Here is a 27,208-nt window from a genome sequence, read left to right as displayed (position 1 = left end):
CAGGTCGACCTTCGTATATACCCCCCCAGCCCGTCAGACATGCGTCTGTGGTGACCACCTTCCGCGATAGGACAGCACCCATAGGAACGCCCCGTACTAGAAAAGTCGGGTGCAGCCAATGGCGCAGTGCCATTACGCATTTCATAGTGACCATCACAGCCCCGTCCATCTTCCGCCTTCTGAGAGAGGCAGCAGCCACTCTTAGAAGGGGGGTAGACGTCAGACTGTTTATTGTTTTTATTGTTTTTCTTTTCATTTTTATTGACTGCGCCCTTGGCTTTAAGCCTGGAAACGACAGTGGAAATGATTTATTAAGAAACAATAGTGATGACATGTGTTTGTGTGACTTAAACGAGCAGCGGAGCTTGCTGTCTTTGATGTTAAGTCCATTTCCCTCATGGCGCAAACTTGAGGATGATGTTCTGACATCACTCGAGGCGGCGGGAAGATGGGGGCATAGTTGCACCCCGGAAACACATGAGCATCTAACACTGGAACGTATTCTGGAGCTGGAGAACAGGGAACTTCCAGCTCTTTTATCGAGGAGAGGAGAGGAGGCTGTCAAGCCGCCCTTTTCTTCTTCCTCGTCTGGTGGCTGAAAGTCTGGACCGGCTGTGCCTGAGCGGCTGCTGCCGGAACCGGAGACTTTCTTGGCCAGCTCGTCCTCGCCTCGTGTCTGGGCTGGAGACCCGGGGCGGGCTGTGGCCTCTGCTGTTTCGGGATCTTGAAACGGGCAGGACCTGAGGCAGCCTGAGCGAAGGACTGCCGCGGGGCCGTTGAAGGCGGCGGCTGGACCCTTCAGGGAACACAAAGCTGGAGAGCCTTATCCTCCTTCTTTTTGGATTCAAACCGCTGCTGCATCGAAGCTAGAGCGGAGCCAAATATGCCCTCGGGAACAATAGGCATGTCCAAGACGTCCTCTTTTTCCCGGTCTGGAAGGTTCGTCAGGTTAAGCCACCTGGCTCTCTCCTGTACCACCATTATCCCCAGTGCTTTGCCCGTGGCTTGGACTGCACAGCGCTGCACACGGAAGCAAATGTCCGTGATCGCTGCGATTTCGTCCCACACGACAGGCTCAGGTTTGTTCGTCATGTCCTCGCAGAGCTCCGCCTGGTAGGCGGTCAGCAGCGAGGAGATGTTGAGCGCCCTGTCGGACAAAGCTGCGGCTTTATAGGCTCGTTCGGTCATTGCTGACTGGAAGCGGTCCGCCTTTGCCGGTAGCGTGGGGTTCCTGCTCGGTGCCGAAGCCAGCCACGGTTGGAGGTGGGCTGCCACCAGCGGCTCCATGGGCGGCATGCGGAGCAGGCCGAGCTTCTCCATACCGTTACAGTCCAAAGAGGAGGCACCCTGGATTGGGGCCTTGTTGCTGAAACAAGTCTCTCCACGAGACCGACACCTCGTCCAGCATCTCTGGAAAGACTGGGAGAAGCTGCCTCTTCATCCTCGCTGCTTGGGGCAAGGTCTTCCCCTCATAGCAAGATCTGGAGGTCTCCTTGGCCACTTCAGGCCAGGGGATGTCCAGCCTGGACGCAGCGCGTTGGCACACGGCCTGCAAGTCCATACTGATGCAGGGCGAAGCTGGTGTGCTTTCGCCCGGGGGAGCGGACATCGCCTCCGGCTTGGCAGCCTGGGCAGATGAAACGAAGATGTCATCTTCGTGCTCATCAGAGTCGGATAAGAGGAACTCAGAGGCATCCTCTTCATCCTCCTCCATATAATCCAGATCTAGGACATCCTCCGGGGGTGGAACCACGGTGAGGTTCAGTTGGGAGCCCCAGCTTGACACAGCGCGGGGCTCCGCTCTCGCGGCTCTTGCCGCCACCGGGCCCCAGCCTGACATGGCGCGGGGCTCCGATTCCGCGGCTACCGCCGTTGTTGAGCACAGGCCTGACACAGCGCGGGGCTCAATCTCCGCGGCGGTCGCCACCATGTCCCGATTGCCGGCCGGCGAATCAACGGACATGAAGGGGTCCTGTCCCGACAGGCTAGCTTGGCGCGCTAGCCGTCGGCGGAGGCTCTTGATGGTAAAGGGGGCACAATGCCCGCACGAACCGGGGGTATCGATAGCTTCCTGGGCGTGTTCCAGCCCAAGGCAGGACGAGCAGACCTGGTGTGAGTCCGTGCCCGAGATCTTAAACCCTGAGCCGAGCCTCCGAGCCTCAGACTCTCCGACTCCTATGGTGTGAGGGAGAGAAGGGTCCATCCTCGTTTGCTGGGGTGTCGGCGTGGAGGGACAAGCTAGTAACAGGTATGTTACAGAAAAAAATCCAACCTTATCGTTATTCTGAAAGGAAAAAACGACGGGGTAGATTTTTCTTTAAAAAATATTAACTGGTGTGTTAATATCTTTCTTATCTCTGTCTGGTCTGGTGTGAGGGAGAGAAGAGTCCGTCCTCGCTTGCCGTGGTGTCGGCGCGGAGGGATAAACTAGCAACAGTTATGTTACTGTTTGAAGAAAAAAATCAAACCTTACCGTTATTTCGAAAGAAAAAATGGCGGGGCAGATTACAATATTAACTGATGTGTTAATATTTGTTCAATTCTTCTGCAAAGCAAAAAAGTAACCGGCAAACGCCCGTCGACTGAATGTTAGCTTGGGTTCAGTCTGTGGACCGTTAAGCTAGCCCGGCTACTGATATTCGAGATGTGCTCTGAAGCGAGAAGAGGTGTTTGAATGACGCTGCGACGTAGCGCAAGCTACTTAAAGGGTGGGTGGATTCCCTGACGTAGACGTCAAGATCACCAGCCAATCAGGATTGGCGTAATGAGATTGATGCTTCTGTTTGCATACGCGTTGAGGCGCATCCCATAGTGAGACATCGAACGGAGTGTTATGAATGAGAACAGACAGGTGTCACAGCTTCTCTCTGCATCTGGCTCTGTCAATCACAAACTCGCTGTCAGGTATTTCTGATAAAAAATGACGAGTCAGACAGGAAGGAAGGGTCTAAGCCAAAGTGATCAAGACAGAAACTTTCAACTTAATGGTGTGGTAGATTCTGTTACTTTTAAATGTATTGATTCATTATTCCACATCTAAACTCCCTTGAGAGGGGAAATGTTGACTGAGCATGTGATGCTGGCTCGTTAAAGGTGTGAAGTTCAAAACATGCTTTTAATAAGGATTCTTCATCATGAATGATCTGCTTAGATCATAATTTTTCATGCAGCTTGATTGTTGCACTACACTGCTCTCCAGAGAGTTTTTCTTTCATGCCGGAATTCATTTAGGAAAAAACTCTCCTAATAGCCAGTCTATCAGCAGATGGCTAGAAGCTACCTGCCAGTTAGAAGGAGAGACCGACATCTGAGAGGAGATGTAAATAAGAGCGAGATAAAGAAGAGAACAGCTAAAGAATAAACACATGATGTAGTGTGCGAGCGAGTAAAAACAGGCTTTATTTTCTCATCCATCACTCCTGGTTTCTGTACACGGCATAGCGTTTAATTGAGGCCAGCCTGTGTGTGTGTGTGTGTGTGTGTGTGTGTGTGTGTGTGTGTGTGTGTGTGTGTGTGTGTGTGTGTGTGTGTGTGTGTGTGTGTGTTTTTGCAGACTCATCCTTAAATAGATCTGCCTGCAAATAACACACCCTTTTGCTCCACAGAGGGGGGGGGGGGGGGGTTGTGCTTGGGTTTGTGCAGTAATTGCTCTTTTAACAGTTGTTCTTAACAGCTTTGCATACTGATATCTGTGGTATTGTTTGACACGTATACGCAAACATAAACACACACTACACACAGCATTTTGCTTACCACCATCTTGTTGAGGGAGACCCAGCAGTCTGACGGGAAGTCCTGCAGCATGGGGACGAGGAACTGGAGACAGCCATCCCAGTGACACAGCAGCAGCATCATACCAATCAGGTTGAAAATCCGCATCACAGCACTGGCCAGGTCATAGGTCATGTGGAAGATCTGACAGCAACAGAGGAGACGGGCAGTCAGAGGGTCATCAAAGTGAAGAGGAGGGAAAAAGACAGAAATAGATGTGTGAGCGGAATAAAATGTATTTTTTTACAGATAGAGGTAAAAACTTTGGAATCACAAAAAGTACATCCAGCATGTATTACTGCTGAGGAGAAAATCAGATGTTCGGTGAGCATGTTTTTAATTGTAAAGTAATTATGTAATAATAATAATATAATAATAATAAAATTCGACTTTTAAAGCACCTTTCATTGCTAACAGCAATCCCAAGGTGCTACAGGAGGCATAATAAAAACTAATTATAAACATCATGTGGGGTTGTGTTTCAGGACAACTGGATAATTTAATTCCAACATTCACCTTCTCTGTTTAAGCCATGTTTTGTTGCTCTATGGCAGGGGTGTCAAACTCAAGGCCTGGGGGCCACATCCGGCCTGCGGCTTCATTGTATGTGGCCCCACAAGAGCGTGCAAAGAATATAATATATTCATTATACGGTTACATGCTACTTTACAGAAGCATGTTACCCATAAACTACATGTCCCACAATGCATCTCAAATTAGACTTTTTTTCTCAAACACTGATGACAGTGGTGAGAATAATCTAAAACTGTAGTGTTATGGAACAGAAAATAAAGTATAAAATGCTGATAGATGCTGAAGGGAACTGCTTAGTCGGTTGGAAATCATTTTTGAGTTTAGCAAAATAAGCCACCTATTGATAATGAAGATGATAATGAATGTAGTTTGTTTTTTTGTAGTCAAATCAAGTCTGAATTGTTCACAATTGCTGAAGTTGGAACTCCAACAGGAGACAGTATATTCTAAATTAAGACAAGAAACAAAAAAACATACATAATACATCAAATTGAAAACAATGTATTCACCATTACAATAAAAGTATTGATTAGTGCGGATAATTAAAACCACAGCTAGGCAAAGAGCAGCGTGAGAGCTATACGTTTAAATAGAAAGTGTTGAAAACTAGTTGGGTTTCCAATTCATGTACACTATATATCAAATAGTGAAATACACTTAAAAAGTTCAAACAGGATATGATGATGTCAATAATAATGAGTAACAAAGGAATGAATGCTATGTCATTCCTCATCAATCTTAGAAGAATAATAGTGTCCGTTTGGGGGTTTACAAATTTAAAGCAGTCGGGGGAAATGAACAAGAGTTTGTGTTATGAATGAAGACATTGATAAAGCTTTGATCAGCCGCCCGGTCGGCCTCTCTCTGCTGTTTCTCAGATTTACTCCCCTCAGGTATGGAGGCTCATCTGTGTGGAGCTGGTGTTGTGGTCACAGCCTTGTAAACACCACTCATTGCGGCTCCTGCTGGCTGTTGGCCAGGCCGATACCACCATGTGAGCAGAGAGTAGGTTAACTCCAATGCACTTGTTGAATCATAAGCTAAAGTTTGTTTCTCGGTTGGGAAAGAGTTTGATCTTAGAGGGCATGTAGGCCAGATGGTGGATGTATGTCATATATCATATATAATACACTGGAAAGTCCTGCTTTATGGGCCTGGTTTGATTATTTCTTATATCAAAAACAAAGTCTCACTTGAAACTAGAGAGCTGTCCTACATGTGAACTAGGCCATACACTGTGTGTGAGGGTCCTCTGTTTTAAATGTACAATTTGATTGAAGCTGACTGGTCTAACATATTTCTCCGTCCACACAGACCGACCCACATTTTAAACTCGATGCACTGATGTCCATGATTCTTGCTCACACTCCTTCTCTAATGATGTGCCTTTGCTAAATAATTTTTCTGTGCAATTTACATGAAAAGTGCTTTGAATGCTCTTGAAAATTGTATCTTAGCTGTCTTAACAAAGAACATCTAGAATATCATATATATTCAACATCAAGGTGTCTCTACTTGGTAAAGGATGGTACATCATTATTCAAAATTGAATCAAACATATTTGTTTAGGTTTCTCCTCCCCCTTGCACATTGCAGATACTGACACTTTTTCCTCGCATAATGGGCAATGGACGTAGCTAATTTGGAGAGGGAGAACGCGAATCACACTGTGAGGCCTTGCCCTGTGATTAGGAAGCATTCCCATCATGATTAATGAGGTTCCAGGACTAATGTCCCCCCCCTCCCCCGACACCTGAACAGCACCTGGCCATGTGTCACTGTCAGACCACAATCTGGGTCAGAGCACAATACTGTGACCACTACTCACATTCTGAGCAACACAGATAAAGAACTGTCTACTCCTGTCTGATGCACATCGTCAATGACACGGTGATCCTGGCGATTAAAATGACAACGTTTAAAGATAAATATTGAATCTGATGAATATAACTCCCACTGCCAATCTCTGCTCCCATGCATACAAACCTGCTTCCAACCATTCAGCATTATTGTCGGGCTCATGAAAAAGGCATCCTCTCTAACGCATGCCAGCAAGTGGAGAGCTTCGATATCAGCTTCCTGTGTCAGGAAATTGCTCTTGTTACTTCCCGACAACGCTTATCTCTGCCTCTCTGTTGGCTGTACAATAAGCACAAACACCAGTCGATTCAAACATCACGTCTAAAAAGTACACAACATGCTCGTTCTTTTTTTAATTATGAGCACAGTTGGACACTCGGTCGGCCCACTGCAGCTGAGCTAAACGGTGAAATTATAATTTATTACACATGATCTTTGAGGAAACCCCGATCTGAGCCGAGCTGAGCTGAGAGGAAACACTGCCAGCCACGTTCGTATCGAGCTGAGCAGAGCCCGGCTGGAATAAGCGGATCAGAGCAGGGCTGAGTCGAAGAAAATCAGCGCTCATTGTGAATGTTTGATTCAGTAATCAGGGTTCTCCTGGAGCTCAAATTATCACTCTGTAATCAGAAGAGCAGTGTTTATTTTCAGCCCGAGGGCACACAATCCTATTCAGGGATGCTTGGTCAGACCAAATAGGGATCCTCAGTTTATATACACAAGCACCTAGAAGGCCAGGGTAGATTGTGTTTATTTAAATAGGTATACAATGCACTCCCTGATCCATGGGCGTCGCAGCCATTATATGAGGGTCAGTGACGGCCGGCCCATAGGGGGCGTTACGGGCGCCGCCCCCCCTCTTCCCACATTAAAAATAAAAAGAATAAAAAAATATATATTTAACAAATATATATATATATATTTTTTTTAATAAACAAGGTAAATATTATATAATTGGTATCAGTAAGATGTATAATCTACAATAAAATCTCGTTTAAAATTGTGTTACGATGTCTAAAGTTACTGATAAGTCACATGTTTCCTGTCTGGCCTTGCCCGTGTATCATTGCCCTCTCTCGTCTGGGCGCTATGCACAGCGCCCAGACGAGAGTCCAGCAAGTGCAGCAGAAGCCAACTGTTGCTATCTTTAAACTATGCCCCCGAAACATAATTTCAGCCAATCAGCGTCGTCAAATCTGATGGTCACAGGGGCGCCTACGTCAGCGCCCGGTGCAGCCTGTGAGTTGTTTGGACTCGTATCCAAGGAGACAAAACAATTAAATAAAAAAATAATTATGGATTATCAATAATTTTTTGCAAAGTGACAGACACATTGGATTAACCTATGGATTAACCTTCAGCCGCGTTTTTCTCGTTTTTTATCAGAATACCAGCAAAAGGTGAGCATATCTCAGTGTTTTGCTACCTAAAGCTACGTCGTGCAATGTCTGTATTTGCTTCCCCTGTCGCGAGTTCTGATTGCTCAGTGATGATACTTATATTTCTGGAATCTGTGGAATCTCAGCTTGTTAGCTGAGCTTCTTTGTGCATATCCGATAAGTATATCGATTGATTTATACCTAGAGTGCGTTAGCATTTTTTCGCTCAGGGCTCATTTAGACGCTTCTTGTGAGACTTGTGTTTTGTTTCGGTAAACATGGTTCATATCATCAGTTACCTGAGCTTCTTCCCGTTAAATGAGTAGGACACATGAATAGTCTATTACATTTTAAGAAGCCCTGATTGAGGGTTGGACAAGTCCCCGCCACCTTTTAAAATGATTAGTTTAGACCCCCCCTCTTTTACTATGTGGAAAGTCCACTCGCCACTCTTTGTAGAGCGCTTTGTCAGTGCTTCATTATCAAATCCATTCCGCTTGCTTATTGTGAGAATGCCCAAATCAATGAAACTCCGTACCATGTTTTCACTGCTACTTTGTACCAAGGCAGATTCTCAGAGCCGAACACACATGAGCTGTACACATGCTGCGTTTTTTGTGTAGCTGTGTCTTTAGTCGTAAAATTATGCCCGCCACAGTTTCCACGCTGCGAGGCTCCGGCGCAAACAGTTCACGAGCGTGCTCCACTAGCACCCGGATATTGTGGTGTATGTGTGTGTGTTAGCCAATAGGAGTGAATCCTTACGGGCACGGTTCAGTGACGTCATAGGGAGACGACATGTTAGGGTAACGGAGCATGTGAGCTAGGTGTGTTCTAGCATGTGAGCTACCAATAAAGAGACACGTAATTGTCACAGTTGAACTCACGTGTATTATTGAACAACACGACAGATATAAGGCGCTGTTATTAAAGAGGTGGAGGGAGAGCTCTCTCCTGTCAGACTGAGAGGCTGATAACTACAGCTCAGCGAGGTAAAGGACTCTGAGGGTTTAGATAGTTCACTTTAGTCTAAGTAGTGGGTCTCAAACGGTTTGGTAATCATTTATGTAAATAAGTATTTCCAAGGCACACTTTTATATGATCATTATAGTTATAAAAAACAAGAGACTAACAGGTATGAAATAATTCCAACTCATACTATAGGACAGTAACACAAGAATACAGTTTAAAAGGGGAGTGATTTTTAAAATATGCATAAAGAAAAAGTAAATCTGTTTACAGTTCTGTTTCATATGGGTGTTGAGATGTATCCAAAGATTTAGTCCCTAATTTGGCTCTCAAAGTGCAGCAGATTGATGCATTTAACTTCCATATTTAAACAATCATCTTCCCGGGGGAGCATGCCCCTGGACCCCCCTAGAGGAAGTGAGGTCCACCACCTGCCCACACGCCCTGTCAAATTGTCCCACCCACATTGAGGATGCTTCCTACGCCCATGATGAGATCAGAAAGCTTGTGTAGTTGCAATGTTGCATTAAAACGATTATTGAAATGGAAAAATGTATCTGTTGTTATGAGAACAAATAAAAAGCCAATTAGTGTCTCCCATGGTTGTGTTCATTCCTGGGAAAATCCCTCTTCACTTTCCCACTGATAGGCACATATTCATATTTAATGAATTCTTAACTACATCACTACACTGGGATATAATGAGCTATTATTCAGCTCTCCGGCTTATTGCTATACAACAAGGTAAACTCTCTGTTTTTGAGTGTCAGGAAGTAATTATAGGGAGGATTGTTTTGAAGTACAAACACAATTACTTGTATACTCACAAAACACTGACCTGGAATCCAATATTGTATTATTAATTGGAACACAGTCAGACTCTCTTTTTATGAGCAAACACAAATCAAAGTGATGGGGGAATACTCTGTCATAACCAAACTGCAGCTTACTTCTTCACTGAAACGCCAGTGATCAGTAACACAGCAGTGGTGGCTGTGATCAGGGGCAGGCATTACGTTGGTAAGACTTATTTTAATAGAACCTTCATAATGAACAAATCTCAACTTCCAATATTTCAGGGATTTCTATATATTGGCCGTTGTTGCTTAGCCGATATATCGGTTATGTCATGTACCTATCAACCAAAAAGGAACAGGAATTCAATTTTCAATTTCAATATTTTAAGTTTGAATGTAAGAAAATGTTTGCTGCTATCCTATTTTGACAGCTACAGTAAATATGACATTTATTGTTACTGTCAAATATTTAACAAAATGATTGAGTGATAACATTTGATGTATTATCACCAAAATGTTTTATTTATATGAAATATTTGCCCATATATCACCCAATTTCAGTCTGGTAACAGACAGTGACAGCTGTGCAGATGGAATAGATTAGCATAACAACTTCCTTTTACTAAATATAGCACAACATCCTCAAAAGTGGTGCTCATGCTGTATTTTTCCCTTGTGTATTTGCTCCAATATATTATATATCTAAAATCAAATCATAAAGATTAGTTTCCAACCTAAGGCTTTTGTCTCTGTGTGGTCAGAGTAACAAACAAACCCTTTCATTGGATCATAAAAATTGAATCTGAGCTTACCTCCTCCCATTGGTGGATGTAGCGGATGAGCCTGGACAGCCTCAGCAGCCGCAACAGACTGAGAATTTTGGTGAAGCGGACAATGCGCAGCGCCCGGGCCGTCTTGTACACCTCCGAGTCCATCCCTCTCTCCACGATGAGGAAGATATAATCCACAGGTATGGACGAGACAAAGTCCACCACAAACCAGCTCTTCAGATACTTCTTCTTGATCTTGTTGGGGTCGAGGATGATCTCGGTGTTGTCCTCGAACACGATGCCGGTCCTGAAATTCAGCACCAGGTCGACGAGGAAGAAGGTGTCAGAAACCACGTTGAAGATGATCCAGGGAGCCGTGGTCTCGTCTTTGAAGAAGGTGATGCCCACGGGGATGATGATCAGGTTTCCCACCATGAACAACAGCATGGTGAAGTCCCAGTAGAACCTGTTAGGGTAGAGCAGTGGGTAGAAGATTATATTTAGGGGGGGGGGGGGGGGGGGGGGGGAGTGACAAATGGCTGATCTTGTATCGAAATGCCTGTTTTTTAAGTGCACTGTATTCTCCTAATGAGGTAACCTATGCCATCTGACTCAAGACAAGGTCATGCCAAGGACAAGCAAAGGGACAGGAATAGAACAGGGAAGATAAGCTGGGTGCACTTCATCTCAACACAAAGAACAAAAGACACAGACACCCATATCAGTAAAGCTCCTGATGGAGGATGCGTCAGCAGTTATTCCAGCACTAATGTTCCATTTCTGATTTATAGTTGTTTGCATTTAGTCCAAGACAACCCCTCTGAAATGCTTAGTCATACTAAATCAATCGACCTGTAGTTAAGAGCTACATTATAAGAGTGATGCCTTTCTTTTAAGAGCTGAGACAGTACATCAACAGAGAACCAACCAACAACTATTTTCACAATCGGCCTATCCTTTCTTCTAAATGTAAAACACTAGTTCCTGTAATCTCAATGTGAGCTTTGCTGCATGTTTGTGTTATTATGTGATCTTAAAATTAATATCTTTGAAATGCTGGCTTAGACAAATAGGAAGACGTCAAATTGAGCCTCAAGAAACTGATTTTTTGTAACACAGCAAACATTAAATCAAGCACATAAATAGCAGATGAATAGTTAAAAAAAAAGTAGCTGCGGATGTTAGTGCCTACAAAGAAGAGAGAGGGAGCTGACTGGATAGTGCTGCTGAGTCATGAATGTTGACATAAGTCCCCCAAAAAACACTAACCAAAATTATATAATAAAATATTTTAATACAAATCTGAGCACAGCCTGTTAAGAGCTCAAATAGTTGGCTTTATCTTCAGACTGCTATTTGTCATACTTATTATAAGGGATATTTGGAGGAGCTCTCCTTGGTGCTAAAATAAAATGTTAAGAAGCATTCAGACTCAAGGATGTAACTTCTCAGACTTCACATCAAGTTCATCTTTAATAGGAAACTCATTAAACAAAGCCTTTTAGAGGAAATGTGCTCGTTATAATTGTGTGACATATTTTAGTTGCCATAATGTTTTTTTTTCACAGTGTTTTTCATGGATCAGATTATACCCCAATGCAAGTTTCAGGTTTTCAAAGATATTCTAAAATGAAGGGATAAATATGGATTTTAATCTATTTTATCATATGTTCTCTGTTATTTTACATAAAGTTAGAGAAGACAACTGGACAGTTGGCTAATGTCAAACAGGGATCTGTATCTTCTACTGTATGAACACCATTAAATATAAGAGTAGTGTTTAAGAATCTAACTCAATTTGACCCATACCTGAAGTCGCTGTATGGATGGATAATCCAATTACCCGCTGACTTTACGCGCTCTTGCTCCTTCTCCACTGCCTTCTGGCTGCCAAACATGCGCAGGGAGAATTTGTTAACTCCAGGCTGAAGCATGGAGCTAAACTGCCGCTGCATGTAAGTCTGATTCCCCCTGAGGTCTTCATCATCTGGAACTATTTGAGAGCCATCCTCAGCTTTGGAAAATGTGAATGAATTTCTCGACTGCTGACTCGGAGTCTGTCCTTTACTAGTTGCGGCGTTGGAGAAGGAAACTCTGGAGTCCTTCTTCTCCATCGCTGCTCCGGTCTTGACCTCGGCGACTGGACCCTGTGTCAGGGACCCCACTGAAGTGATGGAGCCGTCCATACTTGCAAACTGTCCCTTCCCGTCTTCAGCTGACACTACTCCATCTGTTTTCCTCTCCTGCCTGGAGATGAGAGAGGAGAGGCTCCCTGAACTGGCCGGGTCCCTTCTACAGTCTCCGTTTTTGTTGCATATCATAACGAAGGCTCCTTCTCCTTTCACGCCTGCCTCTAGGAGCGCGCTCCCTGCATCAGCATCCCTCCGGCACAGCAGAGCAGAGGTGGTGCTGCCACTGGCACCGACAGGTCCGGAGTCCTCGTCCTCTTGCAGGAGCCACTGCTCATTGTTGTTGGAGTTTTTACGCGTAATGGACGCGGCTCCGCCTCCTGGCGTAAATTTCTTCATCTTGGTTCCTCCACAGCTCCCACGGTCCAAACTGTATACCTGAGGCGGTCTGGGCTGCTGGAATTTGGGCTCCTCCTCGCCGTCCTCCGCCTCGTCCATCACAGGCGGAACCAAGAGAAGAGGGGCAGACGGAGACACTCCCCGTACCTTGAACCTGGCAGACTGGGCGGCGGCGGAGAGGGAGAGAGTGAGGAGTTCAACAGCAGCCTGTGCTCTCCACACACACCAATTTAGGATAACAGAGCACCGGTGGCGTTGCTATGGCTGCAACTTCGCTGCTGTTAGAAAAATAGTGTGTGTGTAAGAGAGCGAGCAAGAGACCACACCTTTAGGTCGTAAACACCTGGTGATATTGAAGAAACTATGTGGACAAAATAACCTGGCAGTGTAATCAAAAAAACTCCCATCTAATTAATAATCACAAATCTATGAATAAATATATGCTCATTGCTCACCTGATCTGAGCAAGGATAGGCAGGACAGAGGTGACAGAAGGTCATCAGAAACTATCAAGGTCTCCATCTGTTGTCATGCACAGCTGATCCCAGGTAGACCATCTGCCAACCATTTGTAATCCCTGGTCAGGTGATCCATAATAATTGCAGATGTAGGCTTTCCTCTCAGAGAGGCTGTATTTACAGCAGCCTGTTGCTTTGTGTTAACAGTCAGGGGCAGGTCAGGGGTCAAGGGTTCAAGATTATTGGTCAAATGGCTCCACCTTGTGGAGAAATATACACGTTGCACACTATCAAGCCTCCTAAAATGCCAGTCCTCCGAACAACAAATAATACGTTCGTAATGACATTAGCCAAGATAATTCAGATTCTTAAAGATAACTATCATTCATACAAGGTCATTTCAATTCAAGAGCACGGTTGAGCTCATTTCAATCTTTATTTGTTAAATATTAGTGCCCATGAAGCACCCAAAACATTGTTGGAGTGGGGTTACAAATTATGTGCTCTCCATGTTTAATAATACAACACTCAACGTTTCTTTGGGGGAAATATGTGTGCGTTTGTTGAGGCAAAAAACAGTCTAGAGCTTTTCTCCTTCTCAGATCATAGACAGGCTAAAAGGCATAAAGCATTTGGATGTCAGGCCTAATGACATGCTTTACATTTCTTATCAAAAACACATTTTCATAGCAGTAACTGTTTGTGTAATAGGTCATTCTTAAGACAAAGATAAATCCTACTAACAAATGATGATGAGGCTCTCCTTAAACACAGTGCTTCTTGACCTTAGTCACCATTTGATCTGAGCAAAATGTAAGAAAGTCAACAAACAAGCATGTCAAATGGAATGCCTTTATTCAGTTTCTGTGAGTTGTACATCAGATGGTGTTCCATTTACAACAATTCTGGCTAGATCTTAATATCTGTGTAATTCTGAATTCGCAATATCCAATCACAACACTAATCCGGTTAAATGGAACATATGGCTTCTGCATAATCTACACAGTGAAGTTAACAGAGACAACGGTCCAACAATCGCACACAATTGTCTCGTCTCCGATCTGATCGAGTGAGCAATAAAAACATCCAATTAAGTGTTTATCTTCTGTACTTAAATTAAACATGTGTGTTGTATTCAAGTTGCATTCAACATAAGCAGTGTTACATCTCTTGCACTTAGTCCTTAAGAATATATGTTTTACTCTGGATGTGAGATTAGCAACAAAAACACAAGTGACAAACTAAAAATGTAAAAAATATGTTAACGGAAAAATAAAAGCTTGATTTTAAAAAGGACCAATGATTTCCCACTTAAAGAACTGTAATTTCTTATGGCAACAAAACCTTAAAGACATTAAATCAAAAGATGTCTGATTTCCATTTGAAGTGTCACATTTGCACACAAAAGCTAAATAGTGGTTGTAAAGGCAAAGTATGAAACTCTGCTTCGGATTATTTAAAAACACACTCTTGTTGTTTTGATATTAAATGGCAGTGATTAGGATCAAAAAAGTTTTCCTCATAACAGGACTTGTGCTGTTTTACAAAGAAGTCTTCCAGATTGGAGAATATAAAAAGCACAGACTGTGAGGCCAACTGTGAGGCCAGCGAAGGGAGCGTCAGCATTAACAGCAAAACGACCACAAAGAGGCATTCTTCACATGAACCGTCTAATGATTTTACAACAAACAAACAAACACTTTGCTATACCGGTAATTTACACTCATGCAATATTTGCCCAGCGGCCTCAAGCAGAAAACACTTCACACTATGTTCTGTGGCTGCACAATGTGGAGAAGAATACAGAACAAAACTAAGAAGGAAATCAGTCAGTTTCTTAAAACATTAACACCCAAGCACAAACAGGTTCTTCAGAATGCAGGGTGCACGGTATAATGTGCCACAACAGCCGAGTCCTGGACCGCCGTCTGGATGTCCATCTAGGATAGAGAAAAGTTGCACGATGAAGAATTCAAAAAGGTGTCTCCATTTTGTTTTTAATATACAGAGTGGGGAAGAAATACATGCTTTTTCTAATTATAGTTTAAATGAAGTAATAACTTTGACGCACCTCTTTCAGTTTCTAATTAGAATTCCTTTGTCTCACATTCGTGTCTTTGTGATTTTCAGTAGAGTTGCTCTTCCTGAAAAAAAAAAAAAAAAAAATCCATAAAGGCAAGCATGAGTTATCGATAAAAATAAAAGATCTTGAGAAAATGAAGTTGGTGAGTTGCTAACTGTACTTACAGAGGAGCAGATCCTGAGTCCTCATCTGCACAGCAGTAACCGGTCAATGGAGAAAAACAAAAAACAAGTCAGTTATCAATAACAGTTTCATGTGTTACTGGTGTGAGCAAGACATGCCTCTCCCACAGATGATAGTAGCAAATGTTAAAGGTCCCATGTCATGCTTTTCCAGTTATTACCCGTCCCCTCGTGTGTTATGAAGGTTTGTATGCATGTAAACGGTCTGCAGAGTCAAAACCCTCAAAGTACACCCTGTAGCGAGTAAAACTCTAACACAGAAAATACCTCCCCAAAACGCCTCGTTGGAGATACGTCACTGTCCATTGATTCTTCCGGGTAACTCATGATGTCATGCGTTACCCTGAACCAAATGGACCAATCCGTGGAGCCGTTACGTTACGTCTGCGGAGCCGTTACATTAAGCCCCCGCTGATTGGTCCAAATTGACCAATCCACGGACTTCCTCACACACACACTCAGTGCAGGCAGCTCTGCTGATCTCTCCTCCCTGGCTGCAGGCTGATAACAGACAGTTGGGATCGCGGCAAAATGCTCTCTGCAGACCCATTCTCACAGCGTTTATCAACCTATAAACCTTTTTCTTACTCAATATCAAGCCACACTTATTGTTTTTACTTCGGCTGTGACTTTGTGTGTGCTCAGGGTGAGTTTGGCTGTGTTTCGCTGTGTATCGCTAAACAAGGAAACCACACCTCCACGGAGCTCAGCGCGATTCACAACGTCCCGACCAATCAGAGCACACTGTGCTCACAGGGAGGGTGGGGGGCTGGAGCTACTGGAGCTACAACGAGCCGTTAAAGGCAGAGAGTGAAATTCAGTGTTTACAGAGATGCTGTATGAGAAACCAATGTGAGTTTGGAAAATTGCACAATATAAATCTATTCTAGTAGACCTCAACAATGGAATTATGATCAGTGGAAATGGCCATGACATGGGACCTTTAAAACTGCATTCCCTGGTTGTGTTAATACAAAGAACACATTACTAAATGTCACCTAACGGACTGGCGTATGTCTCTTTATTGGCTCTATAATATTTAAACTCCCATGAATCTAAATGTGTGTACGTGGTGCAGTCGTTCCCTAGCATCAGAGGCTCATGCAATACAAGCAAAACACACAAGAGGTACACGGCATTGGCTGTATTCATATGACAGAGCTAACACACAACCTGGCGTGTACCAGAGCAAGAGAACATATTGACAAAGAAACCCTATATCTGTGGCCAATGAGAATGAGACGTATGTAAATGAAGTACCGAGCCTATTTCATGCATAAAGTACAAGATGCGGAGGGCATGCAGACAGAATGCTTGAACCTCTACATTCTCAACGTGTTCATGTCAAACCATTACACTAGATTATGTGTCTCATTTGACTCTTTCATTGGCTCAAACACATGGTTTTTTAAAAAGGGTCAATAGAGAGTGGAAGGAACATGTTTTGAAGCTCGCTCTGATTGCAGGGCCAGTGAAAGAGTGACCAAATCTTTGAGCACATTCCTCTTAGAAGTGGTGACTATGAAAGCAGATCATTCAGACTCCCATAGCTTTTTGTTTCCACGCGGTCACCTCAGCTCAACCACTTCAGTCTGACATGCAGTTTTGTCCACTTACCAAAATGCAAAATCAGCAGCGAACAGAGAAGTAAAAATGTAAATAATAAAAATAATAGTTTCTATCACAGATCGTTTACACAAAAAGGGGGAATCTAACATCTGGTCATAATTTAAAAAAAAATACAAATAACAGACAAACCATAGACAATAAGGGTTCAGAATAAATGCATGCAACTACAGCATTTATATCTCTGACTTTGGAAAACGCTTTGTCCTAACGGTCTCTGAATTCCACTGGGGGGGGGACTCAATCTTTCCTACTCATAGTCAAATAAACAATGCCTACAGTTTGATGCCCTTTTCTCCTGTTGAAAGTTGAATGACTTTTAAGAGGCTACTATAAATTCCTTTAGTCTACGCATCAAGAGAAGTTGAGCACAAGTAGGAAATTACCGTCTGCTGGTGGTTATTTTTACCAAAGCCAATTTGAATCTTTTCCTGATATATGGGCATTTTTCTACTATCAAAACCTGTGTCATTATTTCACACCAAAAACAAAAGGCACAGTGACTAAAGGGGAAAGCAGTGGTGGAGTTGTGTAGGCTTCAGACGTCAGTTAGAAGATTAAAGAGGACCTAGGATTAAAGAAGCCGATTTGTCTGACTTCATTATGACAGCATACATTGCTGTAGACACAATGTCTCATAACAGTGAATAAGAAGGCTAATGTCTGTCTCAACAATGTTTACGATTTGATGTAGTATATAGTGGTGTGGGCAGCGTGGCGTACGTACCGTCAGTGACGTCATCGGGCTTTCTCCTCTTCTCGTAGATGAAGATGATGGTCACCAGGATGATGACCTCGGCCACGATGCCGAGGAAGGGCCACAGAGCGGCCAGGCGACTGCGCACACGCAGGTGGATCTTATCAGAGTTGGTGCCCAGTTCATTGGTTCCAGAGCAGCTGTAGTCCCCAATGTCGTTCTCGATGCTCAGGTCATTGATGGTCAGGGTGGTCTTGTTGGGGGTGCTCTTGATCTCATATTTGTCGGTAGTGCCGTTGATGATAGGCTGAGGGGTATTTTTCATTAATAAGTTAGTAATGCAAAATGCAAGAAAGGTATTTGACATGATTTTCCTTCTATTTTACAATAGAAGTACTGGAAATAAAAAAAAGATGTAATCACAATATTTAAGTTGACTGATGTTATTTGCATGTATCAGTACAGGGGATAATTAACAAGAATCATTTAAAGATAATCCAAGCTTAAGAAACAAATACCGTTGGGGGGCTGCCCTCTTCTCCTTTGAACCAGGTCCAGTCAGTGGGCAGTGGGTAGCCGTGGCTCACACACACCATCACGCCTATGTCATTCTCATTGCCGTGCTCGGAGTGCTTGTAGGCAGCAACATGGGGAAGGACTACGGCAAGAAGAGAAACACATCATCAAACTAGAATGGCAACCTGAGAGCGCAGTAGTCTGCCAATGTCAATTGACATGCAACTCCCATATGTAAAAATAGAGTTGAATTGACATTAAAACGATCGATGAATGCAACTTTGATCTGTGATATTAATGAACTCACTTTTGACTTCAATAGTCTGCTTCACCTCTGGTTCGGTCAGGAACACACATTCATACTTCCCAGCAGAAGTGTGGCTGATCTTTTTCAAACTATTGAAAGAAAAAAAGAAAGAGGGATTCCATTACTCTTTGCAAACCGGTGGTGACTTTTTAAAAGGTCCTCTGAAAACACTTTCATGTGGCAGCGATCAGTTATCCAATCAGTGAGAGTAAACATTCTCAACAGAGGCCCGTTAATGCTCAGTGGCCAGGGGTTACAAATAAAGCTGCTTGTTCATGCAACAAATATTTCAGATTTCCCCTGGTAATCACAATCCCGCTTTGTTCGGTGCTGCTGTCCCGTAGAGTTCTGCCCGCTCTCTCTAACGGGGAATTAAGGTCATGGCAAGTGAGCACACTGCTAGGGGCGCTTATCCGCGCTGCCAAGACTACAGGCAAAGCTGCACGACTGCACGGTCCATCTCTCCGATAATCAAGAGCACTGAATGGCGCCTCTAGCTTTGCTGCTAATGGAGGCAGCCAGGGAGGAAGAGAGAGTAGTGTGAGAGGGGGGGGGACAACAGGCACACAAACGTGCAAGTGAGAGAGAACTAAGGATGAAGATGGATACTGACTGTAGTGTGAGAGCTAGAAAGGGACAGCATTAGAATCAGAGCAAAAAGGCTGGAGCAAGACACACAAAGCCGTTTGTTCGTAATGTTGAAATGTAACCAGTCACCTTTGGCTGGGGAGTGATGCAAAACATTGTTCTTCAATACAAGCTAGTGGAAAACGGCATGTTAATGACCGGTTTCAAGACAAAGGACATATACATCACAACTAGAGGATGAGCTCCTTTATTGTGCCATAGTAACTGCAGGGCAGATATGCCCATATGGCACACTATGGGGGGGGGGGGGGGATATAGCTACTTACTGGAGGGTTGTGTATGCCGTGGCTTCCTTGGAGTCGGAATCCTCAATGACTTTGCCCTTGTAGACCCAGTGGGAGCCCTTGATGTGGAGGGTGGTCTCCGTCAGGTTGCAGCTGAGGACTGCAGAGGTCTGGTTGTTGACCTCAGAGGGTTCGGTAATGATGTTTGGAGCTTAAGATGAAGAGAGAGAACAAATAAGATATGAACACCCTTTTTCTAAAATGGTTGAATTCTAGCTTAAGACAAGTTTAGACATCAAGGCTGCCCTAAAAAGGTCAAACTAGTGTGATTTTCATGAGGTAACTAAAAAAACGAGCAAAATGTAGTATCTGCACTTTGGTGTGCAGTTATTGTCCTTCAGGGCAGAATGGCTGTCTTAATGCCTTTGTACTTCTTTATCCCTGACCGTATTGCAAATGTATCATTATCAATAAGTGCGATCACTTGTAATATATAGTTCATTTGTATGTTTGCTTTTGACACTCAACAGTTCTCCTTACAGAAAATAGAGATGTTTTAGCTCAAATGCAACAGGGCCTATCATGTACATGACAGCCTTATGCCCACATGAATTTGTGGGCAAAGAAATAAAAACCTCTTGCTCATGCCAGGGTGTGAATAGATTAGAGTTTTAGTCGAGGTGACTGTTGAGTGTTAAGTGAAAAAAATTACCAAGGCATCACATTGACTTTCAACTTACCACATTTGAAAAGCAAAACAAATCTCTTCTCACAAATGAAACCAAGATATCAATGTGACAAAAATACAGGCTCGACACAAATTCACAGAACTTCCAAGAAAGTAGGAAAGAGCTCCCCTAATTGGGGTGGTCTGTCCCAACAACAGTAGAACAGAGGCTAGAATAGGAGTTCTACTGGACACCTAGCAGATACAGTAGTCTACAAGGTCATGGGGAAAATGTGTTTAAATAAATACGCAGAAGATGCAACAACTGTGGTTTGAAATATAATATATATTTTTGCTTAAACAGCTTGAATAACTTGACCAATCTTTCAAAGTGAGAAACATAATACTGGAGCAGAAGGAAGAAAGACAGCCCATGACTGAGATTTGTAATAATGAGTTGCCATCTTCTGTGCATACAGTGTAGTATGCTATAAGCCACAGGGATGGTCTAAAAGCAGAAATAAAGGGGGCACTGCCAATGTTAGTACCTATTAAGGAAAATGATAGCTTTAATTAATGTCTACGAAGAAGAAAGGCTAATCAAGAAATCTGACACCCCTTTTTTGTTTGTCTTTAAAAGATTAAATCCTCTTTGTTGCTCACATGGAATAACCTTCCTGCAGGAGCCACTTGCACATGTTCAACCTTATGACCAGTATTATATTTTAAAACTGTATCATTGTGGTGCCTATTGCTTGAAACAAGGGGGAAAAAAAGGCATCAGATTAAAGACACAGTTTTGTGTCAGGTAACACAGGATTAGGAAAAAGCCCAGCCAAACTCTATGACCAGGCTCGGACACAACTACAGGACATCCTTGGAGCTTTTGAGGAGAGTAGAGGGAGAGGGTATTCCGGGTTGGAGAGGGTATTGAACCGGAAGGCTTGGGAGTGGAACTGGGAGGCTGGGGAGTGGAACTGGGAGGCTTGGGAGGGGAACTGGGAGGCCGGGGAGTGGAACTGGGAGGCCGGGGAGTGGAACTGGGAGGCCGGGGAGTGGAACTGGGAGGCCTGGGAGTGGAACTGGGAGGCTTGGGAGTGGAACAGTGGAACTGGGAGGCTTGGGAGTGGAACTGGGAGGCTTGGGAGTGGAACTGGGAGGCTTGGGAGTGGAACAGGGAGGCTTGGGAGTGGAACAGGGAGGCTTGGGAGTGGAACTGTGGAACTGGGAGGCTTGGGAGTGGAACTGTGGAACTGGGAGGCTTGGGAGTGGAACTGGGAGGCTTGGGAGTGGAACTGTGGAACTGGGAGGCTTGGGAGTGGAACTGTGGAACTGGGAGGCTTGGGAGTGGAACTGTGGAACTGGGAGGCTTGGGAGTGGAACTGTGGAACTGGGAGGCTTGGGAGTGGAACTGTGGAACTGGGAGGCTTGGGAGTGGAACTGTGGAACTGGGAGGCTTGGGAGTGGAACTGTGGAACTAGGAGGCTTGGGAGTGGAACTGGGAGGCTTGGGAGTGGAACTGGGAGGCTTGGGAGTGGAACAGGGAGGCTTGGGAGTGGAACTGGGAGGCTTGGGAGTGGAACTGGGAGGCTTGGGAGTGGAACAGGGAGGCTTGGGAGTGGAACAGGGAGGCTTGGGAGTGGAACTGTGGAACTGGGAGGCTTGGGAGTGGAACTGTGGAACTGGGAGGCTTGGGAGTGGAACTGGGAGGCTTGGGAGTGGAACTGTGGAACTGGGAGGCTTGGGAGTGGAACTGTGGAACTGGGAGGCTTGGGAGTGGAACTGTGGAACTGGGAGGCTTGGGAGTGGAACTGTGGAACTGGGAGGCTTGGGAGTGGAACTGTGGAACTGGGAGGCTTGGGAGTGGAACTGTGGAACTGGGAGGCTTGGGAGTGGAACTGTGGAACTAGGAGGCTTGGGAGTGGAACTGGGAGGCTTGGGAGTGGAACTGGGAGGCTTGGGAGTGGAACTGGGAGGCTTGGGAGTGGAACTAGGAGGCTTGGGAGTGGAACTAGGAGGCTTGGGAGTGGAACTGGAGCTGAATGTCCAGGACTTCAGTAATGAGGAGAGAACAGCCAAGCTACTTTGACCGGAGTCTCCTCATGCTTCCTCTGCCACTCACGTTCAATCACAATAATGTTTGCCTGCGAGCGGATCCACTTGATTTTCGGCGTCTTCTTCAGATCGTTACGGTCAGGATCGTTGGAAGCTCGGCACTCGTACATGCCCGAGTCGTTGAGGTTGAGGCTAGAGATGTGAAGGGTGCTAGTGGCGTGTGCTATATATGTGGCATTAATCAGCACACGGTCATCGTGTGCCCCGTCAAAGAGCTGGGTGAAGCTCTCGTTGGGCTCTTCACCCTGTATAAACCACCACTGCACTTCAGGGAGTGGGTTCCCAACCACTTCACAGTGCAGCTCTGCGCTGTCACTCATCAGTTTCATCCGAGACATGGGGGATTTGATAAATCCCGCTGAGCAACGTGTACAGCCAGCCCAGCAAACAGAGATTTTAAAGTATTGTTTAAAGGCGGTGGGTTTAAAGCAAGCCATGTGATTTAATGGATTGGTGATAAAAGGCCGTGATAGAAAAAAGACAAGCATAAAGGAAAAAGAAAGAAAAAGAGACAAAGTTAATAGAACACAAATGAAATGAATATTATGAAATGAAGAACATAGAACAAAGATCAGAGCATCATTTTCCACAAGTTATTTTGGTAAATTAAATATTTGTTTCTGGCACTCTGACAAATAACAAATGCAACCTAAAGAGGTAGTTACAGATGAGCCAAGCTGATGTTTTTTATATTTAAAAACTTAACAGCAAGTTGGTCTTTTAAATTTCAGTGCGATAGCCGTTTTAAAAGGCTTTAAAAGTACTTGAATTAGCAATTATTGAAAAATAAATGTTGTCAATCTTGGAATAAGCTTGATCAAGGCATCCCCAAAAGAGTTAAAGCATACAAAGACAAAGACATTAAAAGCATTCCCATGAAATCAAAGCAATGTGGAATGAATGAAATATAAAGAAAAAGGCAGATGAGCTTCAAATGAAAAACATATCACACGTTAAGAAAAATCCATGAAAGCCTTGGACAGGCAAACAGTTCGGGCTGTTGCCTCGTGACATCCAACAGTGGTAAGGGTGTTAGACTGTGCCAACACCTATTTTTCCAATCCCCACTGAGAGGCGCCAACATTCAGCATTTGCCATTGGTGTATTTACAAGGGAAAACATTTGAAGCACTTTGGTTGTACTTGACTGAGCTGTGTGAAGGAATTATTTTTCCTTTGACTTTATGCTCACGAATTGTAGTCTCATAACATACAAAATCCCTTTCTGATGGATTTACTTTAAACTTAAACATTTGTTTTCTTCCGAGAATTGAAGATCTGTATTTTCATAATAGGCAGGGAGGACTTGTTTGTCCACTCAGTGGTGGCCAGGGGGGAGGGGGTCAAAAAGAAAATACCATTATCACGCTACAGGCCAATGCACGGACAGCTTTTCAACTCCTCTCATAAAAACGTTAACAAATAGAGCAGAAGAAAACCAAGAATAAAAACGCCACAAATGAACATAGAGTCAATCAGACAAAACAAACCACTTTTAGATCACTTTCACCGAGACCCTCGTTCTCTTCTCAAATATCATGTAACCTATGAAGGAAGCTTGGTGGCTTCCATCAGCACTACATAAAAGGTCAACTTCGTAGCACATGATGATTAACTTTAGCACTCTGCTCTTTAGCCCTGGAGCCCTTTCAGAAAAAGAATGCCATAGCTAATATTCTACCTTTGTGTATGATTAACATTAAGTGAATTGCCTGAATAATGTACAAGGAGCATGACAACCTTAAAGCATACTGTACACGGAAAAACATAATAACAAATGTCATGCAGAGATAGCAAATAAACCATAACCATGAGGATATGTGCTCATAACTTAGAGTGAGAAAGAGTTGGTTGGAAAATCAACAACTCAAGCAGGAATTTACTGATCCTATTAAAAAGTCAAAGGGTACACACAAAGCTTAAAACATGTGATCCTCATGCCACTCTCAACAGTTGGGTGACAAAGTGTATTGACAGGTTTAAGCTGAACAGGAAAAGCTAGTCTGTGATTTCCATTAGTGACCCAGACAGCAGCAACCCTCCATCGTTTGATTTATCCCACTACAGTTTCATAATAAATTCGAAATAGTTTTACACTTCTCAATGGGAACCACCAAAGAGCAAATGTAGCCGTTAAAGAGCGCCATATTTATGTATTTAATTTAACTTTAAAATGCATGACTCCACCCAACCTAAAATCTAACAAAAGAATGTGGGAAACACTCCTCGTACAATGCAAGAACCGTTCCAGAAAGAAAATGGATGCCAGTGGTGCAACATGCAAAAACCAATTACACTCGTAGAAAACAGGCACACTGTTAAGATATTCATTTCAGCCTTTCAAATACTATAGACATAAAATCCTTTGAATATGACTAGATTTTTCAAGCTTTCAGTTTCCAGTGTAGAGTGATCTAGTAGCCAACCTTTTAGTCACTCAGTTGTGGTGGAATAAAGATTGATCAACACTATAAGTAGTATGTCAACTCCCACAACCAAAATACAACAACCTGTCACTGTCGGTGCTACTGTGCCGACTGCAATAGAATCATTTGAATGAAGCAGGTTGAGCAGCCGGGATTATAAATGGTGGTCTGTATTTCCTACCGTTTAGCAAATGATTAGGACCAAACATCCAGTACTTTAAATATGTGACAAAAAACAAGCTTTTCCTGTCTTTCTCATTCAATGTAGTTTTAACTCTCTGCCTGCCTTTTAACCCATTGTTCATGAAAGGTAAAGCCACAGAAAAGGCTCTAGAATATCTGTCATTACCAAAACCGGGAACAATGAATGGCGTGAGGGCTTTGTGTTTTAATTCACGTACACATTCATTAAACGTCTGGTTGCTGGGACCAACTCCGTGCAAAACAAGGTTACATGGTCTTACCCGTGTTTTAGAAAACCATACCAAATAAAAGGGGACATTTGGCTAAGAAAATAGTTTCATAACAGCATCATATTGAGTCAGTGTATGTACTTGCACATCTCACCTAACAGCCTTTAAATGACAAAACAGAGGAAAAGGACTCAGTTTGAGTAATAGGAAGTGTGCTCTTTCACAAAGCATGAACCCATTTCAACAGTATTTCATTTTATATTACGTAAAAAAAGGCATATATTTCATGAAAACAGACATCAAAATCCTACTGAATAACTCCCATTCGTATAAATGGTGTCCTATGTGTTCACTATTATATGTAAAGGCTTACAAGCTCATTAAGGGATGACCGTTCATAGAGATGTGGCATTAGGGTAACAATTTGAAGGTGGCTTTATTATAAAATGTAAAACACAACTGCTATATGCACAGCTAACGGCAGAAGTACGCAGTAAGCATCCCCATAAATATGGCTCACACCCAATTCCAAGGAGCATTTAAGCCAAGCCTGTCATTTGTCATAATAGCCAATACTGACACCCATGTCACGTGACGCAACCAACAGGTAATTCATTGTGCTTTCTGTAACTAAGAAAATAGATTTATTTTCACAGCAATGTTATTATGTGACACATGTCGTCATAGGAGTTGGGCAAAGAAGGTCAAGCGGTAGGTCATTCAAAGACCCTCAATGTAACATCTCTACCCTATGTCCAAACTGCAGCCCACCGTCCATTTTTTATTGGCCCGAAGCAAATTCTAAAAGTATAATGGAATACGGCCCACATATGAAAGTTGTGCTTGTCCTATATTGAACTTCTAAAATAAATATATTATGCTTGCTGTAACTAAGAAAATAGCTTCATATATGAATACAGACTTGCTCTTGCACAGTAATGTTATTCAAATGCAACCCATGCCATAAAAAGTGTGGGGCAAAGGAGGACAAGTGGCAGGTCATTTTAAGACCCTCAATACAACATCTCTACCCTTTTTGGAAAGCTGGGAGGGAGACTATTTTTTTCTTTAAGCATATTCAATTATCAAGAATAATATACTTACATGTGATTGATTTTGCTTACTTATAACTTAATGTATGGGGCAACATACATCATCTCTAGGTGAGTGGCCCTCAGGGAAAAATGTGTGGACACCCCTCCTATAGTAGTACAAATACTGCAACAGAAAATGACAGACAGCTGCAAATACTGTATTGTGACAGCTGATACGCATCATGTTGATTGGGCCTAATGTTACTGGCTCACAGAAAAGACAACCAATGGCCGGTCTATCAGAACAAACCACCAACTATGCCCAGGGGGGCTCTTCTAACGTCACAAAGCAAGGCTCCAGTTCCTTAAATGCTCTGAGGAAACCTATTAAAGATCTAAAATTACTATTGTACCCTCAGGGTGAACGTGAAAACAGCAGTTAACGATAATTACTAACGGTTATCGTAACTTACCAACCTTACGCAACTGTCATTTATCTCAGTGGACAACAGCAAACATTACTGAACCACCATACGCTTTAAATGAACGTCTTGTGACCGTTTACACAGCTAACATTTTATCAATCTCACCTCGTTTCTTTAAAGCTAAGGCAGATAAAAAGACAAATCCAACGTTATGTAAATGGTGTTATCACGAAACGGCCTGGTAAATCCTCCAAAAGGATTTTCCGACTAACGTTAAATGTGTCCATGGCGATAACACTAACCCAATGCAGCTAGCTCTAATACGTGACTGTTTCCTATTCACGCTGGTTACATTTCGTAATAGTTGTAGCTGCGAAAACATATTCGACAGAGAAAATACGTTTCATAACACTGGCTAATAAGAAGCAGAATTAACCATTGTTGAATGTTCTTAGCGTTAACCATTAAGGGCAAAGTCAACGATACATTTTCTCCCAACATGGCTGACAAACAATTCTTACCTGTGGAAGCATTGGCTCGCCAACAGCTCAACAGCAGGGCACTGACAGCCCACAGTAAGTTCATGGTGGATGATTAAATATTAACTAAGCCGTCGAATAAACACAATGTTTAATTTGATGGTCGGAATCTTCTTCCTCCTTTTCCTTCTGAACTTCCAGCGAGATGTGGACGCTGAAATGTTTCAGTTGATGTCGTCCTCTGGTTGCACCTCACGCATACGCCCTGATCAGCACGTAAACGTGACGTAATACTTTAGAG

At 43.4% G+C, this 27,208-nt stretch overlaps 2 protein-coding genes across 3 annotated transcripts in view; both read right to left on the bottom strand.

Moving 5' to 3' along the window:
• The window catches only part of hcn2b (hyperpolarization activated cyclic nucleotide-gated potassium channel 2b), a 49,404-nt gene extending 36,419 nt beyond the window's left edge, over nucleotides 1–12,985 (bottom strand). Inside the window, exons 1-3 of the mRNA XM_079647321.1 lie at nucleotides 11,890–12,985; nucleotides 10,123–10,546; nucleotides 3,754–3,915 (exon numbers count right to left, since the gene is read on the bottom strand). Of these exons, the coding sequence (XP_079503447.1) occupies nucleotides 3,754–3,915; nucleotides 10,123–10,546; nucleotides 11,890–12,707 (1,404 nt within the window). The 5' untranslated portion in view covers nucleotides 12,708–12,985. The remainder of the gene's footprint in view (nucleotides 1–3,753; nucleotides 3,916–10,122; nucleotides 10,547–11,889) is intronic.
• A 919-nt stretch (nucleotides 12,986–13,904) lies between these two features.
• bsg (basigin) lies at nucleotides 13,905–27,181 on the bottom strand. 2 transcript variants are annotated; one of them, XM_079642432.1, is made up of 8 exons: nucleotides 26,950–27,181; nucleotides 19,392–19,560; nucleotides 18,478–18,566; nucleotides 18,173–18,312; nucleotides 17,685–17,961; nucleotides 15,314–15,326; nucleotides 15,138–15,210; nucleotides 13,905–15,006 (listed from the first exon to the last, which is right to left on the bottom strand). In XM_079642432.1, the coding sequence occupies exons 1-7, from the start codon at nucleotides 27,011–27,013 to the stop codon at nucleotides 15,150–15,152; spliced, it is 813 nt and encodes a 270-aa protein (XP_079498558.1). In that variant the 5' UTR covers nucleotides 27,014–27,181; the 3' UTR covers nucleotides 13,905–15,006; nucleotides 15,138–15,149. The 2 variants fall into 2 exon arrangements, with proteins under 2 accessions (XP_079498558.1, XP_079498557.1); XM_079642431.1 differs by having other exon boundaries at nucleotides 15,314–15,338; nucleotides 26,950–27,178.
• Between the last annotated feature and the right edge of the window lie 27 nt (nucleotides 27,182–27,208).

This window comes from Notothenia rossii, assembly GCF_949606895.1.
Source record: "Notothenia rossii genome assembly, chromosome: 1".
NCBI lineage: Eukaryota > Metazoa > Chordata > Actinopteri > Perciformes > Nototheniidae > Notothenia > Notothenia rossii.
The sequence above is the reverse complement of the archived record's forward strand: the minus strand, read 5'-3'. Positions and strand labels throughout refer to the sequence as shown.